At 49.6% G+C, this 18,821-nt stretch overlaps 1 protein-coding gene across 1 annotated transcript in view; it reads left to right on the top strand.

Moving 5' to 3' along the window:
• The first annotated feature begins 10,404 nt into the window (after window positions 1-10,404).
• The window catches only part of SYPL1 (synaptophysin like 1), a 31,207-nt gene continuing 22,790 nt past the window's right edge, over window positions 10,405-18,821 (top strand). The window contains exons 1-3 of the mRNA XM_075345161.1: window positions 10,405-10,642; window positions 10,719-10,790; window positions 15,928-16,052. Coding sequence (XP_075201276.1) covers window positions 10,625-10,642; window positions 10,719-10,790; window positions 15,928-16,052 — 215 coding nt within the window. The 5' untranslated portion in view covers window positions 10,405-10,624. The remainder of the gene's footprint in view (window positions 10,643-10,718; window positions 10,791-15,927; window positions 16,053-18,821) is intronic.

The raw sequence follows: 18,821 nt of genomic DNA on the forward strand, positions 1-18,821 counted from the left end.
CCTGGCGGTCAGTGGGATCCTTAAGTGAGGTGCCATCAGCCACAGATACAACTGTCCGGGCTGAGAGTCTAGACACCGGAGGGTCTACCTTTGGTGAGTGAGCCCACTCCTTGACCACCTCTGGTGGAAAAGGAAAACGGTCATCAGAACCACGCTTTGGGAAGCGTTTGTCAGGACAGGCTCTGGGCTTGGACACAGTGGCCTGAAAACTGGAGTGGTTAAAGAACACACTCCTTGGTCTCTTAGGCAAGGTAAACTGGTGCTTTTCTGCCAGAGAGGGTTGCTCCTCTGATACTGGCGGATTGAGGTCCAGTACAGAATTGATGGACGCAATCAAATCACTAACATCTGCATCACCCTCGGACAGATCAATGGGGCACATGGAGGTAGCGTCCGAGCCCCCAGTAAAGACATCCTCCTCGTCCTGCGAATCGGCTTGTGAATCGGAGCCGCGGGACGAGGAAGGAGAGGGGACCCTGCGTCTCCTTTTGGGAGGACGGGGTCTGGGAACAGATGAAGAATCCTCTGTGAGCTCTGCAGAGCGAGCCGTAGCAGCAGAGGCGCCCTGAGAAGGGGGCTGATGCATGCTCAGCAGAGTCCGGGACAACTCTCCCATGGAGTCGGCAAAGGACTGAGAGATAGACTTAGAAAACAATTCTACCCAAGCCGGGGGTTCAGCCACCGGGGCCGGAGCAGCCTGAGGGACCACTGGGGAGACTCCAGGCTGAGGCACCACCATGTTAGAGCAGGCATCACAATGAGGATATGTGCTCGGTTCAGGCAGTACGAGCTTACATGCAGTGCATATGGAGTACAGCCTTGCTCCTAGTGTGAGACATGCTGCTGAGGTGGGGGCTCTGCAGTAAGAACACACTCCTTCAGAATGACCCCCAGAGAGTGTATAAGAAAGTCCACAACCAGAGGTTGTGGCTTACCAGACCGTTTTGTGTGCCCTCCGGATCCCACAGCTCGGACCCCCAGACAGGATACAGAGATGCAGCAGCCAGCGCCGATCAGTGTGAGAACGCTGATAAAATGGCGCCGGAGAGAGGAGGGGGGGCGGGGCCTAGTCCAAGAGCAGGAACCGAAGGGCCAAGGAGATATACAGGGGAGGGAAACATCTCCTCAGAGAGGAGTGTCCTCCCCTCTGCTGAACGGCCGGTGGGCGGCGCCGCACTGTCCCTCTGCATGACTGACATGCAGGGGCAGTGAAAACGAAAGTAGGCCGCAGCCGAAGCCTAAATTTTACAATGCGGCCGGCGCGCAGGCACCCTCGGCGCGGTTCTCAAGTGAAAACCAGAGAACCGGCCAGAAATGTCACCAAAGTAAACTGACACACTCTCCCCAACAATAAAGATGCAAGGGACCCCCTGACAATAACGTCTCAAATACTTAGCTTGAGAGACGCAGGGCCAGGTCCCTGAGGGATGAGTGCTCCGTCTGGCAGGGTCCTGAAAGGGCTGCGGATGGAGACTGGTCTCCTGCAAAGCAGTGAGAACCGTGCTGGCTCCCACTTCAAGCCAGAGCCCGAGGGATGGTGAAGGAGCGCGGCATGTAAGGCTCCAGCCTTGAAATCAACCTTAACAACACCGCCGACACAGTGGGGTGAGAAGGGAGATGCCGGGGGTCCAGCTTGGACCCGCTTTTCTTCCAACTCTTTAAAATCAAAAATCAGATGAGAATGCATGTGTGGATGTGTGCCTCCTGAACACAAAGCATTGAACTGGCTAGATTTGGTTATCCAGGGGGTGTATATGCTAGGAGGGAGGAGCTACACTTTTTAGTGTAGTACTTTGTGTGTCCTCCGGAGGCAGAAGCTATACACCCATGGTCTGGGTCTCCCATAAGGAACGATGAAGAAATATTTTTTTTGCTATTTTATACATAATTGTTGGTGCTGATCCATTTTCCTCTTTCCTCCTCCTTAAAATAAGCAAGGCCTGCACTGGCTGCTGAAATGATGCCTATCCTGTTTGTAAGAGCAGTCACACTGGTGTATGACTCGCACGAGTGCAGTGAGAAAATCTCACATTGCACTCGGCCCCATGTAAGACAATGCTGCAACTCAGATCAGCAAGTTTTTCCTCAGGCCTAATCGAACTGTGGAAAAAAAATTGCAGCATGCTACGATTGTTCGCAAGTCTCTCATCACTCGCACCCATACAAGTCTATAGGGTGCTTTACATGCTGCGACATCGCTAGCGATTGCTAGCGATGTTGAGCGCGATAGCACCCGCCCCCGTCGTTCGTGTGACATTTGGTGCTTACTGCCATAGCGAACATTATCGCTACGGCAGCGTCACACGCACATATCTTGTCAGCGACGTTGCTGTGACCGCCGAACAATCCCTCCTTCAAGGGGGAGGTGTGTTCGGCGTCATAGCGACATCACTGCGGCATCACTAAGCGACCGGCCAATAGAAGCGGAGGGGCGGAGATGAGCGGGACGTAACATTCCACCCACCTGCTTACTTCCGCATTGCCGGTGGACCCAGGTAAGGAGATGTTCGTCGTACCTGCGGTTTGACACATAGCGATGTCGCTAACAGCGCCGGATGTACGTCACTAACAACGTGACCCCGACGATATATCGGTAGCGATCTCGCAGCGTGTAAAGCACCCTTATGAGTGAGAGTGAAACATCGGACTGCACTCGGATGTCATCCAGGTGCAGTGCAATATACGCACAAGCTGACAATGAAGGAGATGGAGAGATTAATCCCTCCCTCTCCTCTGCAGCTGTGATCCGATCACAGATTGGTATCACAGTTGCCTGACACTCACCTTATGCTCACAGCAGAGCAGGAGCCAAGGGTAATTAGCATATTGTATTCAATGCTCTCGCATCAGATGTCATACGCTAATGTGACTTTGCCCTAAGTCAGAGAATCACTGCAGTGGCCAGGGGACAAGAAGAGCTTGTTATCAGATAAACATCTGATGTTGTGCTCTGTCATCTGACCACTGCAGCCAGTCAGGTCCTCTGACTTCTGTACAAATGCATTACTTTGGTCACATGCACACTGAGTATCTGGTGTGTTTTTTACTTCAGTATTTGTAAATCAAAACCAGTAGTGGAACAATCAGAGGAAAAGAATAATAGAAACACGTCACCACTTCTGTATTTATTACCCACTTCTGGTTTGGGTTTACAAATACTGAAGTAAAATACACACCAAATACTCAGTGTGTACGTGGCCTAATGGAACATTGGAGCAGCCTGTGTTGTATCTGCGGCTCCAGTGCCTACATCAGGGGTGGGGAACCTTTTTACTGCCGGGGGCCATTTGGAATTTTCTACCAACCTTCGGGGGCCGCACAAAATTATCAATGTGAAAACTACCTGGCTATATTTGGTCAAACAATTAACTCACCCCTACTGTGGTGGCCGGAGCTGCTTCTCTTTGGTGCGGCTGTGATGTTTAGTGATATTGATCATCTTGTTTCTCACAGCTGCTTTTCCAGGTTTGTCTCAGTCTGGAGACACATCCCAGGAGGGGCTGGGGCATGCACATCCCAGGAGGGGCTGGGGCATGCACATCCCAGGAGCGGCTGGGGGCGTATACATCACAGGAGATGCTGGGGGCGTATACATCACTAGGGAGGCATGGACAGCCCTGGCGGTGGCACAGACATGACTGAGGACAAGGACAGCACTGGCGGAGGCACGGACAGCACTAGGTGGCAGCACTAGAGAGGCACAGACAGGACTGGGGGATCATATACATCCCCAAGAGGGCATGGACTGCACTGGGGGACATAGACAGCAGTGGGAGGGTACAGACAGCAGTGACGAGTACAGAGCACTGGGGGTACACAGTACTGAGTGGTGGCACACAGCACTGGGGAGCACGGACAGCTTAAGGGGGGCATGGACAGCACTGACTGTGGAATGGACAGCACTGGTGGCAGCATGGACAGCATAAGTGGTGCGGACAGCACTGGGGGAGCATAGACATCACCCAGGGGGGATATAGACAGCACTAGGGGGGGCACGGACAGCACTGGGGGGGGGGTTTACACAGCGCTGATGGGGTACACAGCACTGGGGGGTACACCCAGCACTAGGGGCTACACACAGCACTAGGGGCTACACACAGCACTAGGGGCTACACACAGCACTAGGGGCTACACACAGCACTAGGGGCTACACACAGCACTAGGGGCTACACACAGCACTAGGGGGTACACAGCACTAGTGGGTACACAGCACTGTTGGTGGACAGTACTAGGGGTACACACAGAGCTGGGGGGTACACACAGCACAGAGCGGGGGGGCAGCAATGGGTTTAGTACTCACAGTACTGACGTGGGGGGGGGGAGGGGAGTCACACACAGAGCACAGGTCCTGCAGCTCTTCTGTGACTTTATCACAGCGTGTTGCTTACCCCGCCCACCAGAGCACGCTAGCACAGGCCGAGGTTAAGCCTAGAATGTATGGGCTGCAGTCAGGTCCTGGAAGGAGCCCGTACATTCTAGCGTTTAGTAGTGAGTCTGTTTAGAATGTACGAGCTGAAATCAGGATCTGAGTGGAGCCCATACATTCTAGCATCTACCCACAGGGCATCAAGCAGTGAGATTTAAAGGGCCGGCAGCCGGGAAAAGCGCACTGCGGTCCCAGGGAATGTGCCCAGGCTCCGCATAAAAAGTCGTCACGGGCCGCATACGGCCCGCAGGCCGGAGGTTCCACACCCCTGGCCTACATGATCACAGGATGTTCTGGTGTGTTCATTTGTGGGAAAATCTTCTTAAATATGATGTACTATTATGCCTAGAAAGTAAAACTATGTAAGGTTTGTAGTGCTGAAGATGTACCAACCTGGAGAATCATTTTTACCACACAATGAACACTGTGAAGCTATGTGCCCACGGGAGAAAATACCCGTGGATTTTGCTGCAGAAAACCTGCGGATTTTCTAGAATTTTCAGATAAATCCGCAGGTTTACGCAAGTACAGACACTCCCAATGTTATCCTATGGGATTTGGGGAGTGCTGTATCAATGCTGCGGTATTTGCAGCTCTGGAAAATGTTGCGGATTTCCCACAGCCGCACGTAACTACATGTCCATTATTTATGCGGAAATATCTGCAGAATTCCTGCCTTTCCACTATGGAGATATAGGGCAGGAAATCCGCAGGAAGTCCGCACTGTTTCCGGAGGTTTACCGCAACAACTCCACAGAAATACCGCACCAATGGATAGCTGCGGATTCCGGGGAGTTGCTGCGTGAACCTGCGGAAATACCTGCTGAAAAGTCCGCAGGTACGATCTCCTGTGGGCACATAGCCTAAAACCAAGGACAAAAATCAGTGGAGGAATTGCAGGGTTTTTTTTTTTTTCCACCATTTGGCTGCGTGCCCACGATCAATGTTAGCAGCGGTTTGTAAGCAGAGTATTTTTACTGCGTCCAAAACGCTGCGTTGTACAGTACAAACACAACGAATGAGACTTAAGGGCGCTTTACACGCTACAATGTATCTTACAATGTGTCGGCGGGGTCACGTCATAAGTGACGCACATCCGGCATCGTAAGGTACATTGTAGCATGTAACAGCTACGTGCGATTGCGATTGAACGGTAAAACGTTCATCGCATGGACGTCGTTCAATTCCTAAAAACTGAACGTCAGGTTGTTCATCATACCCGGGTTGGCACACATCGCAGTGTGTGACACCCCGGGAACGATGAACAGATCTTACCTACGTCCTGTGGCTCCCGCCGGCAATGCGGAAGGAAGGAGGTGGGCGGGAAGTTTACGTCCCGCTCATCTCTGCCCCTCTGCTTCTATTAGTCGGCTGCCGCGTGACGTCGATGTGACGCCGAACGTCCCTCCCACTCCAGGAAGTGGATGTTCGCTGCCGACATCGAGGTCGTATGGAAGGGTAAGTACGTGTGACGGGGGGTTTTTTGCTTGTGCGACACGTTCAACAAATTGAACGTGCCACACATACGATGGGGGCGGGTACGATCGCATACGATATCGTTTTCTGGATCGTATGGTGTAAAGCAGGCTTTAGGCTGGTTTCAGACATCCATGTTTTATGTACGTGTGACATCCGTTTTTAACACTGATGTCACACGTACCCATGTTATTCTTTGATGTGCCTTGCACGTCCGTGTTTGCACACGGACCGTGTGACCTTTCATGACCCCGCAAGCACACATGCAGGCATCTCCGGCAGCATGGGTGTCACGCGGATCGCACACTGATGTAATCCGTGTGACATCAGTGTAAAACATACCGGAGAAAATATGGGTCTTTGTAATAAAAAGATTTTCTATATTTACCTCTCTCCAGCAGCGCGGGTGTCGCGGGGGTCATCAGGATGTCATCAGAGTTCATTGGGAACTCTGATGACCTCCTGGATGTCACTGTGCTTTGTGAATACTCACCTGTCCCCACGGTGCTGTCCTCGGCGGTGCTGTGCCCGGCGCTGTACCCGCGATGCTCCGGCTTCCTGAGTGCAGTGAATAAATCGATGAATATAATGAGCGGGGGTCGGGAGCTGGAGGCAGCAGATCCGAAGAAAGCAGGTAAATATGGAAAATATTTTTATTTCACAGACCCGTTTTCTTTGGTGCCTGTCACACGCATGCAAACACGGACGTCACACGTGTGACCATAACCATGCTTGTGACTGGTTAAACACGGACGCCTGAAACCGGCCTTATAGAAATCCCATGCCCTCTGTGCTTCTTTACTCCCTGCAGCATGGGTTTCCAAGCCACATCATGTCAATTTCTCATGCAGAGATGCAAGTGATCTCAACGGGGAGAACGCAGTGGAAATATGCACCCAGACTTCTGATCGGATGCTGCGCTCTCCTGTGGACAATAGTCTCTGCAGGAGGGATGACACTGTCTAGAGCACAGCGTCTCCGGATCGTGGGTACGGATGTTGCGTTCTCCTGTGGAAAATAGTGTCTCCGCAGGAGGGATGACACTGTCTAGAGCACAACGACTCCGGATCATAGGCAGGAATGATGCGCTCTCCTGTGGACAATGGTGTCTCCGCAGGAGGGATGACACTGTCTAGAGCACAACGACTCCGGATCATAGGCAGGAATGATGCGCTCTCCTGTGGACAATAGGGTCTCCGCAGGAGGGATGACACTGTCTATAGCTCAGCGACTCCGGATCATGGGCATGGACACTGCGCTCTCCGGTGGACAATAGTGTCTGCACAGGAGGGATGACACTGTCTACAGCTCAGCGTCTCCGGATCGTGGGCACGGACACTGCGCTCTCCGGTGGACAATAGTGTCTGCACAGGAGGGATGACACTGTCTACAGCTCAGCGTCTCCGGATCGTGGGCATGGACACTGCGCTCTCCAGTGGACAATAGTGTCTGCGCAGGAGGGATGACACTGTCTAGAGCACAACGACTCCGGATCGTGGGCATGGACACTGCGCTCTCCGGTGGACAATAGTGTCTGCGCAGGAGGGATGACACTGTCTAGAGCACAACGACTCCGGATCGTGGGCACGGACACTGCGCTCTCCGGTGGACAATAGTGTCTGCACAGGAGGGATGACACTGTCTACAGCTCAGCGTCTCCGGATCGTGGGCACGGACACTGCGCTCTCCGGTGGACAATAGTGTCTGCGCAGGAGGGATGACACTGTCTAGAGCACAACGACTCCGGATCGTGGGCACGGACACTGCGCTCTCCGGTGGACAATAGTATCTGCACAGGAGGGATGACACTGTCTACAGCTCAGCGTCTCCGGATCGTGGGCACGGACACTGCGCTCTCCGGTGGACAATAGTGTCTGCGCAGGAGGGATGACACTGTCTACAGCTCAGCGTCTCCGGATCGTGGGCACGGACACTGCGCTCTCCGGTGGACAATAGTGTCTGCGCAGGAGGGATGACACTGTCTACAGCACAACGACTCCGGATCATAGGCAGGAATGATGCGCTCTCCTGTGGACAATAGGGTCTCCGCAGGAGGGATGACACTGTCTAGAGCACAACGACTCCGGATCATAGGCAGGAATGATGCGCTCTCCTGTGGACAATGGTGTCTCCGCAGGAGGGATGACACTGTCTATAGCTCAGCGACTCCGGATCATGGGCATGGACACTGCGCTCTCCGGTGGACAATAGTGTCTGCACAGGAGGGATGACACTGTCTACAGCTCAGCGTCTCCGGATCGTGGGCACGGACACTGCGCTCTCCGGTGGACAATAGTGTCTGCACAGGAGGGATGACACTGTCTACAGCTCAGCGTCTCCGGATCGTGGGCATGGACACTGCGCTCTCCAGTGGACAATAGTGTCTGCGCAGGAGGGATGACACTGTCTAGAGCACAACGACTCCGGATCGTGGGCATGGACACTGCGCTCTCCGGTGGACAATAGTGTCTGCGCAGGAGGGATGACACTGTCTAGAGCACAACGACTCCGGATCGTGGGCACGGACACTGCGCTCTCCGGTGGACAATAGTGTCTGCACAGGAGGGATGACACTGTCTACAGCTCAGCGTCTCCGGATCGTGGGCACGGACACTGCGCTCTCCGGTGGACAATAGTGTCTGCGCAGGAGGGATGACACTGTCTAGAGCACAACGACTCCGGATCGTGGGCACGGACACTGCGCTCTCCGGTGGACAATAGTATCTGCACAGGAGGGATGACACTGTCTACAGCTCAGCGTCTCCGGATCGTGGGCACGGACACTGCGCTCTCCGGTGGACAATAGTGTCTGCGCAGGAGGGATGACACTGTCTACAGCTCAGCGTCTCCGGATCGTGGGCACGGACACTGCGCTCTCCGGTGGACAATAGTGTCTGCGCAGGAGGGATGACACTGTCTACAGCACAACGACTCCGGATCATAGGCAGGAATGCTGCGCTCTCCTGTGGACAATGGTGTCTCCGCAGGAGGGATGACACTGTCTACAGCTCAGCGACTCCGGATCATAGGCAGGAATGCTGCGCTCTCCTGTGGACAATGGTGTCTCCGCAGGAGGGATGACACTGTCTACAGCTCAGCGACTCTATAAAAATTTTAGTGCAAAATGCACATGACCGATCAGGAATGACAGTAAAATGATACACCATCAAGGGTTAAAAGTAATTTCCTAAAGATAGGATAGTTAAGGTAGGAAAACAGGAGAACCTGAGCCATAAGGACACCTGTGTACACATACCCAAAGGAATAAGGTGGTGGTCCTTATTTGTTATAGTAATACTATGACCTATGTAGGTTTCCTTTGTTATTACGTGGTACACTTTGGGTTAATGTAGGCTAATACTCACATCTATACTATTTATCAGGGTTCCTCACTTGTATTGTACCCCCATATCTACCTGGTGTTTACCTATGACTTGGGCCAAACTCCCTTTTGCATGGTTGATGTTTTCTCATTTTTTGAATCCCTTATCTTGAGGCTCAAAATCCTCTACTTATATATTATCTTATGAGAAAACCGCTTATATCTTATTAACATCTGGCGACATTGTGGTTTCGTTGCCATATTGTTGCAATTTTTTTCCGCCCTATTGTGTACCCATTTTTGAACACACTTGGAACCCTTTAGTCTTACATTGGTCAGTAATTTCACTGACCCATGCGATGGAGTTTGATTCATGTCTTTGTTCCCTATATCATACTGTATTCATCTTCCCTATTTAGGGTAAACTACCTCTCCCACGGATATTTGACATTGATAGGAAACTTTGAGACCACCAATTGATTATACACCGTGTACCCCCCTGATGTTTTGATATCTCGGTAGTATTTTGTGATTTGGTGCTGTTTTTCGCGTGTGATCTCTATCAATAAAGTTCTTGTATTTGCACATATACTCGTATTTCTCCTTTCTCCTGGGAGAATGAGCAGTCATGGTGATAGATCTATGAAATAACATCATGACTGGGGAAAAAAGGAGGAAAAAACAAAAGCGCAAAAACTGAACATTGGCTGTGGCGGAAGGGGTTCAAATATGTAAAAATAAAGGCAAGGAGGCGATGGACGAGGCAAGTGGTCACAGCAGCCGTGGGGCGTGTCTATGCAGAACAGGCTGAGGGTGCATGACCACGCCCACATGCACTTTCAGGCTAATTTGCATGTCTGTATGGTAAGGTTTGATTACTAGACGTCTTCCATTGCAGCAGGACCGTCCACTTATACCGGGTGATGGCGCCTCTGGTGCACTGCGGCCGCCCTTGTAGTCCCTGTCCCGCAGTGTAACATTCCCAGGCAGACATGACAGCTCTGACAATGGAGAAAGCCATTCTTTACACCACCCTCCTCTATACAAAGAATACTGTTGGGGACGTGGTGTCGCCTGACCGTCATGTGCTGCGCAGCCGGCTGACAGGAAGCGGCAGCTGTTACCGTTACGGAGCATGTGACAGTGGGCGGAGTCCTGGACGCCATTGTGCTGAGGCCACGCCCCCGTCGTTCCGGCCAGTCACCCTCGCAGGAGGCGCAGTTGCTGACGCTGTGGCGGAGCTCAGGCCGTGTAGGGCAGTTAATAACGGCTGCACCGACTAGCCGCAGCTGCTGTGGATCCCTCCGGTGACGTAGCCGCAGCGGGGCGGGCTGAGTGCGCACTTGTGGGCGGGACCTGAGCGCGCTTTTCCCTCCCCGGGGAGGCGGTGAGCACACGTCATGTACAGCCTGACTCAGGTAGGACAGGAGGCCGCCGTCCGTGTTCCGGTGCGAGCTGTCCCGCGCTCTAACTTCCTGCCTTCTGCCGTTACAGAAAATGTCCGGCCTGCAGCTGAACTTCAGTCCACTGAAGGAGCCCCTGGGCTTTATCAAGGTGCTGGAGTGGGTGAGTACGAGGGGCTGGTGACGGCAGCTGTGGGCACACCCGGCCGTGACAGAGGGCCCTGCCGCGGGTGTGCGGGGCGCTGGCTGCTGGCTGGGCCAAGTATGGGTGGAGCCGCTGTCACAGGCGGAGGTGGGGCCGGAGCCGGCATGTGGGGCAGCGCCGGGGTAACCCTTCAGTGCCCGGGCCTAGACGCTTCACAGGGGCAAGAACTGAAGGTGTGCAGCTCCCAGACCCCCAGCAACAGGGGCCTAGTGGGGTATGAAAGGGAATCTGCCCCGAGGACTTCACCCTACTATCTGAGGGCAGCATAACGTAGGGGCAGACCCTGATTCCAGCTTTGTGTCACTTATTGAGCAGCCTGCTGTACTTTCAAAGGGAACCTGTCACATGAAAAATGCTGCCAGGCACCTGCACATTGATCCCAGCTGCTGGCTGTACCACACACCCCTGACTGACAGGCTCCTCTAAGGCTACTTTCACACATCCGGTTTGAGCCGTGCGGCTCAATCCGGCTGTGAAGCCTATGCAACGGATGCGGTGAAAACACCGTATCCTTTGCATAAGTTTTTTTTACATGCGGCCGGTCCGGTTTTTGCCGCTTGCGGCATGCTACTGAGCATGCGCAGTGGCAAAAACCGCATGCGGCGGCCGGAGGTGTGAAAGTAGCCTGATGCAGAGCCGCTGTCAGTGTGGAAGGCGCAGCTACAGCCAAACACAGAGCAGTAACTGAAACCACGCAGGTGCCGCCCCTGTGACTGAAACCTGGCAGTGGGGCTCGCCACATAAGCATTCCGGCTTTATAGAGGTCTAATGCACATGACTGGAAGTGTGGTGACTTCTGATCATGCATACTGAGCCTAAACCCGGTGTCTGAGGCATGGACACAGGTACGCGCTGAAGACGCTGGGCAATGGTCATTGAATAGCATGTTAGCACACCCACACGGGCGTGCTAACATGCTAAAAGGGTGGCCGAGTCGGGGGGAAATAATGCCCTTGCGACTAGTCCCTGCTAGTCTTTTTCAAAAGATCTCTTTATTTATGCTACTAGATGCTGGGACAGTTAGGCAGGGATTAGAAATGTCCGGCCGGTTGCTCAGTGGTTAGCACTACAGTCTTGCAGCACTGAGGTCCTGGGTTCAAATCCCGCCAAGGACAACATCTGCAAGGAGTTTGTATGTTCTCCCCGTGTTTGCGTTGGTTTCCTCCCACACTCCAAAGACATACAGTTAGGGACTCTAGATTGTGAGCCCCCAATGGGGACAGTGCTGCCAATGTATGTAAAGCGCTGTGGAATTAACAGCGCTATATAAATGAATAAATATTATTACACCCAGAAGTGCTTGTGGTTCTGAGTGCATATTTTACTTGACAGGTTCCCTTTAACCGTGGGATTTAAAGGGAATCTGTCACACATTTTTGCCACTCAATCTGAGCGCAGCATAACTTAGGGGCAGAGACCCTGATTCAAGTGGTGTGCTAAGGCTATGTGCACACGGTGCGTTTTTCTCGGCGTTTTTGCGCGTTTTTCGGGTGCGTTTTTGGCCTCAAAACTGCATGACTTTGCTTCCCCAGCAAAGTCTATGAGTTTTCATTTTTGCTGTCCCCACACAGCGTTTTTTTTTCAGCTGCGTTTTTGTGGTGACCACAAAAACGCAGCATGTCAATTATTCCCGCGTTTTTCACTGCGCTTTTCATCCATTGAGTTCAATGGGATGTTGAAAGACGCAATGAGAAACGCAAATAGCTGCGTTTTGGTGCGTTTCTAAGACCAAAAACGCAGCTATAAGCGCAGGAGGTGGGTAGTAAAGTGACGTGTACAGGAAGAGGATTCCTTCTGTCAGTATAGACAGAAGCATGAATCCTCCCGGTACCGTCACCGCCGCTTCCACCTCCGGTCCTGTGCATGTATGCTGCCGTGCGGCGCCATGTACAGGCAGGAGGTGGAAGCGGCTGCAAAAACAAAAGTTAACAGTAGAAAAAAAAAAAAAAAGTTATACTCACCTGTCTGCAGCCTCGCGGTGCCATGCCCGCTCCCAGCTCCTGTCACGGTATCGCCGCTCCCGCTCCGGCTGTGTGCAGTCTCCCCGGGGCAGGACCTTGCTTGCAGGACCTGTTGATGGATCACCTGATGCAGTCACCTGACGCATCAGCTGATCGAGTCTCGGGCTGACGCGGGCGCCCGGCCGGTATCAGCGGATGCGTCAGGAGACTTCATCCCTGATTACCGGCAGCTGCTGCAGCGATCGGACAGGATCAGACTCCCGCCCCATCGCTCCGGGAGCTGCCGGTAATCAGCACATAAGTGAGTATTATTTTTTTTTTTTTTTCTACTGATGCATCAGCTGATTGTATAATCGGCGTTTATGCAATCAGCTGATGTGTGATGGGATTCACATCCTTTAACCTGACACATCATCTGATCGCTTTGCCTTCCAGCAAACCGATCAGATGATATTGGATCCAGATTGGACGGCGCGGGACCCTGACCCAGGATTACTGCGGAGGGGGGTTCTTTATTTCAATAAAGATGGAGTCACTAATTGTGTTGTGTTTTATTTCTAATAAAAATATTTTTCTGTGTTGTGTTTTTTTTTTTATCTTTACTAGAAATTCATGGTGGCCATGTCTAATATTGGCGTGACACCATGAATTTCGGGCTTAGGGCTAGCTGATAAAATACATGCGCCATTTTCTGGGGTGGCTGCGGGACTGCAATTCACAGCGGGGGTGCCCAGAAAGCATGGGCACCCTGCACTGTGGATTCCAATCCCCAGCTGCCTAGTTGTACCTGGCTGGACTCAAAAATGGGGCGAAGCTCACGTCATTTTTTTTTTAAAATTATTTCATGAAATTCATGAAATAATTTAAAAAAAAGGGCTTCCCTATATTTTTGGTTCCCAGCCGGGTACAAATAGGCAGCTGGGGGTTGGGGGCAGCCCGTACCTGCCTGCTGTACCCGGCTAGCATACAAAAATATGGCGAAGCCCACGTCATTTTTTTTTTTTTTTTGGGGGGGGCAAAGAAATCCTGCATACAGTCCTGGAAGGAGGATGCTGAGCCTTGTAGTTCGACAGCTGCTGTCTGCTCTCCTGCATACACTATTGGATGGAGGATGCTGAGCCTTGTAGTTCGACAGCTGCTGTCTGCTGTCCTGCATACACTATTGGATCGAGGATGCTGAGCCTTGTAGTTCTGCAGCTGTCTGCTCTTCTGCATACACTAGTGGAGAATGAAGAACACATTGAAGAAGGAAATGACATCAGACCTTTTTTTTTTTGTTCACTGATAAAAAACGCATAAGGACGCAGTGAGCAAAAACGCAGCAAAAAAACGCACCAAATCGCGGCAAAACGCGTGCGTTTTTTGCCGCGTTTTTTCGACGCAGGTGCGTTTTTGTGCATTTTTAGCGGCCAAAAACGCACAAACGCAGCGTCAAAAAAACGCAGCGCGTGCACATAGCCTAAGTACTGCTAATTAAACAGATTTTATCATTAGAGGACCACTTGGCCTCCTGCCAGGTAGTCCCGCATATTCATGAGCTCTGTATAATACAAGATATGCAGCAGAGAAAACATTCATTTTATCAAAATAACAGCTCAGTAAGTGACACATCACTGGAATCAGGGTCTCTGTCTCTACATTATGCTGCTCACAGATGAGCGAGCAAAAATCTAATGACAGATTCCCTTTTAAAGGGAACCTGTCACCAGCTTTGGGGCCTATAAGCTGCGGCTACTACCACTGGGCTCTTATAGACAACATTCTAACATGCTGTATATAAGAGCCCAGGCCGCTGTGTAGAATGTAAAAATCACTTTATAATACCTAAACGGTCGCTGCGGTGGAGTTGGGTCATATGGGCATCTTTGTTCTCCGGTGCCAGCGCCTCCTCTTTCGGTGATCTTGGTCCTTCTTCTGAAGCCACGGTGCATGACGCGTCCTACATCAGCCACACTTGCCGTCATTGAGGTCCTGCGCAGGGCAGATTAAAGTATTGTAGTGCGCCTGCACGGGACCTTCGAGTGTGTATGATGGAGGACAAAGATGGCCGAAAGAGCCATCAGCGGAGAACAGAGACGCCCATATGACCCAACTCCATCTCAGCGACCGTTTAGATAATAATTTTATTCATTTATATAGCGCTATTAATTCCACAGCTCTTTACATACATTGGCAACACTGTCCCCATTGGGGCTCACAATCTAGAGTCCCTAACTGTATGTCTTTGGAGTGTGTGAGGAAACCCACGCAAACACGGAGAGAACATACAAACTCCTTGCAGATGTTGTCCTGAGTGGGACTAGAACCCAGGTCCCCAGCGCTGCAAGACTGCAGTGCTAACCACTGAGCCACCGTGCCGCCTGTAGGTGAGTATTATAAAGTGATTTTTACACTCTACACAGTGACCTCGGCTCTTATATACAGCATGTTAGAATGCTGTATATCAGAGCCCACTAGTGGTGGCCGCAGCTTATAATCGCCAAATCTGGTAACGGGTTCCCTTTAACCTTTGTCCGGCTGAATAGGTACAAATGTAACTATTCTGTTTTTTTAAAATTGCAATACATTTTTTTTTTTTTTTTTTTTTCCCAAAAGCCATTGAGGGCTGAAATTTCGTGACATCTCTGCAGTTTTGGTCCAGAATATATTGGCCAAATTTCAATAAAATATCTCCACCCCCTTCCGAGATAAGGGGTCGCTGTTAACGTTGTAAAATTATGCAGCCTGACGAAGGTTAATAGGTAACAATTGCGGACAGGGCTCTGCTCCTCTTGCGATTGTTAGCGGCAGGTCCTGGCTGTAACACACAGCCATTACCTGCCGGGTATGGGGAGAGCTCACCACATAAGCCAGCTCCATACATCTGCATCCAACATGCACCATACATTGTACAGTGGATGTAGTGAAGGGGTTAGAGGGTTTTCTGGGAATTGGGAAAGTTTGTTATATTTTTTTTTTTTTTTTTTTAATTACTATATGAACAAAATGTTTTCCTACTTCGATAAATGTTGGTGCAGCATTCTTCTATGTTGGATATTGATTATACCCTGGAAATAGCCACTTTGCCAGCAGATACATTAAATGATTCATTTATAACTTGATAATACAAGGTTTTATTTTTTTCTTCTGTAAAGTTTTTTTCAATCTTCTCGTTTGCGACGTGTGGTGGATACAGTGGAAAAACCAGTATATATCTATCCTGTAACAACAACAAGACTGAGAACCTAACTCTCGTAGCCTCATTTGGGTATCCGTTTAGGTAAGTAATAATGGATTGGCATTGTATGTGTGTATATGGTAAATATGGCCGCAAGTACTATAAGGAAAAGCCTCAAGCTAAGGGCACATGGCCAAGTTGTGTACTGTGTCCTTGGCAGGCAAATTATGTACAATTTTTTTTTTTTTTTTTTTTTTTTTTTTTTAATAAAAATTAATAATGAATATAACATGCAATTTACTGCATGCTATAGTGACTTTGGACAGTCATATGAAGCGCCAGTCTTGGTACGTTTGCCCTAAAGGGAACCGGTCATGTTCCTTTTTTTATATTAAACCTCCCCCAATGTGTTTTAAGCCCTACACCCCCGGCAATTTTGCGTTTTTCATTTTAGTTTTTTCCTCCCATTCTGAGAGCCATAGCGTTTTTGTTTTTTTTTTTGGGGGGGTTTCGTCTGTCAATATTTCCTTATGAGGGCTTATTTTTTGCGTGACAAGTTGTACTTTTGAATGAAATCATTAGTTTTACCATATAGTGTACTGGAAAATGGGAACAAACTCCAAGTGCACTGAAATTGCAAAAAAAAAATCTATCTAGGGAAATTAAACTGTCGGCTATTAAAATTAACAGGGAGAGGTAGAGAGGGGTGTTCAAATGCCGCGCCAAATGATCACTGCTTAGAAAATCAGATTAATGTATCTTTATTTTCATGCAGGTCTACGCGTTTCGGGAGCTTCTGCTCCCTTCCTCAGGACCGTCAGGCACAAAGAAAAACATTAAGATTGAAACGCGTAGACCTGCATGAAAATAAAGATACATTAATCTGATTTTCTGAACAGTGATCATTTGGCGCGGCATTTGAACACCCCTCTCTACCTCTCCCTGTTATCTGCCGTTTTGGGTGGCTGCAGCCTTTGATCAATTCTACATGCGATTACAGTTGTTGTGACTCTCACAACTACAACCCTGCCCCTCCCCCCCCTCCACCCCGTACATATTGGGGTAAGACCCTATTTGCGCTTTCTCTCCAGTTTTTCTTCTCGACTAGTAAAATTAAAAATGTAAAAAAAAAATTTTTTTTTTTTACATTTTTAATTTTACTTGTCCCCCTAGGGGACAGTCCGATTTCTTGTACATTTCTCCTGATCAGAGCAGCACAGCTCTGATCAGGAGAAATGCTGCTTTCCTGTGAGTTCCGGCGTGCTGTCACGGAAGGGAGTTATGGCTAACATAACGCATTGGCGCCCCGTGATCGTGTCACGAGGTGATCGATGGCGGCAGGGAACAGCGCGATCTCTGCTGTTGCCATTTAAACCACGCTGTCAGTATTTCACAGCTCTATCTAAAGGGTTAATGGGCGCAGGTGGCTCTCCGATTCACCTGTGCCTGTTAGCCACACATCTCTGCTAATTAGATCAGCAGACATGTGAAGGGATTACCGAGGGCTCGCCGCCAGAGCCTGCGGGATCCGCAGGGAGGCGACCAAGGACATACAGTTACGTCCTTGGTTGTAAAGAGGTTAAATGATGCCATGTGGATTACTAACATGGTTTTTTTTTAAAAAAAAAAAAAGTTTATATGCTCGGGTAAAACCAGTACAGACTTTTTTTGTTTTCAGTCATGAAGGTGGCCTTTTGCTGGGATTCAGTCAGGTCACTCACATTCATGCAAAATTCTTTTAACCCCTTCACCCCCAGGCGATTTTCTGTTTTTCCGGGGTTTTTTTTTTTTTTTTTGTTTCCCCCTTCTTTCAAGAGCCGTAACCTTTTATTTTTCGGTCAATCTTGCCATATAAGAGCTTATTTTTTGCGAGACGAGTTATGGTTTTAATTTAAAAGTATAAGTTTTACCATATAGTGTACTGGAAAACAGCAAAAAAATTCCAAGTGCAAAAAAAGTGCATGGTTGTTTTTGGGATAGTTTATTCAATGTTCACTATATGGTAAAACGGTGTCAGTGTGATGCCTCAGGTTGGTACGAGTTCGTAGATACCAAATATGTAAGATGTTAAAAAAAAATAAATCAGAAGTTTGTCCCAAAATGGCGCACTTTTTGCGCCACTTTCCATGATCCGTAGTGTTCTCATTTTTTCAGATCTATGGTTTATTGATGGCTTATGTTTTGCGTCTCGAGCTGTCATTTTTAACTACCATTTTTGCGCAGATGCTACATTTTGATTGCCTGTTAATCGCATTTTGTGCAAAATTCGCAGTGACTAAAAAACGTAATTTTGGCATTTGGATTTTTTTTTACTTTTTATTTTTTGCTGCTACGCCGTTTACCAATCAAATTAATTGATTTTATATTTTGATCAGGCATTTCTGAACGCGGCGATAACAAATGTGTAACTTTTTTTTATTTATTTTTTTTTTAAACACTTTAATTTTCAATGGAGTGATGGGGGTGAGTTGAACTTTTAATTTTTTTTTTTAGTTTTTTTCCAAACTTTAACTTTTTTAAAAAATTTTACTAGTACCTCTAGTGGGCTATAAGAATCAGCAGTCTGATTGCTCATTTCTTGTAGATCAGCAGCATTGCTCTGATGTGCAGAAAAGTTGCTCTCCTTTCAGAGATGGCCCTCTGCTGGCTGTAAGAGAAACTGACTCATGACAGCTACAGGAGTCATCACATGACCCTGTGCTACCATGGTAACCATCGGATCGACGTGATCACATTACGTGACTTCTGATGCAGCCAGGTAAGTGCTTACCATGGTCCACTGTTACATCACACTGTGACATTTTCACAGCACACTGTAAGGGGTTAAGGCACGAGTGGGTAGCGAATCCACTCGTGCTTGATGGCCACACG

Source organism: Anomaloglossus baeobatrachus, chromosome 4 (genome assembly GCF_048569485.1).
Source record: "Anomaloglossus baeobatrachus isolate aAnoBae1 chromosome 4, aAnoBae1.hap1, whole genome shotgun sequence".
Taxonomy (NCBI): domain Eukaryota; kingdom Metazoa; phylum Chordata; class Amphibia; order Anura; family Aromobatidae; genus Anomaloglossus; species Anomaloglossus baeobatrachus.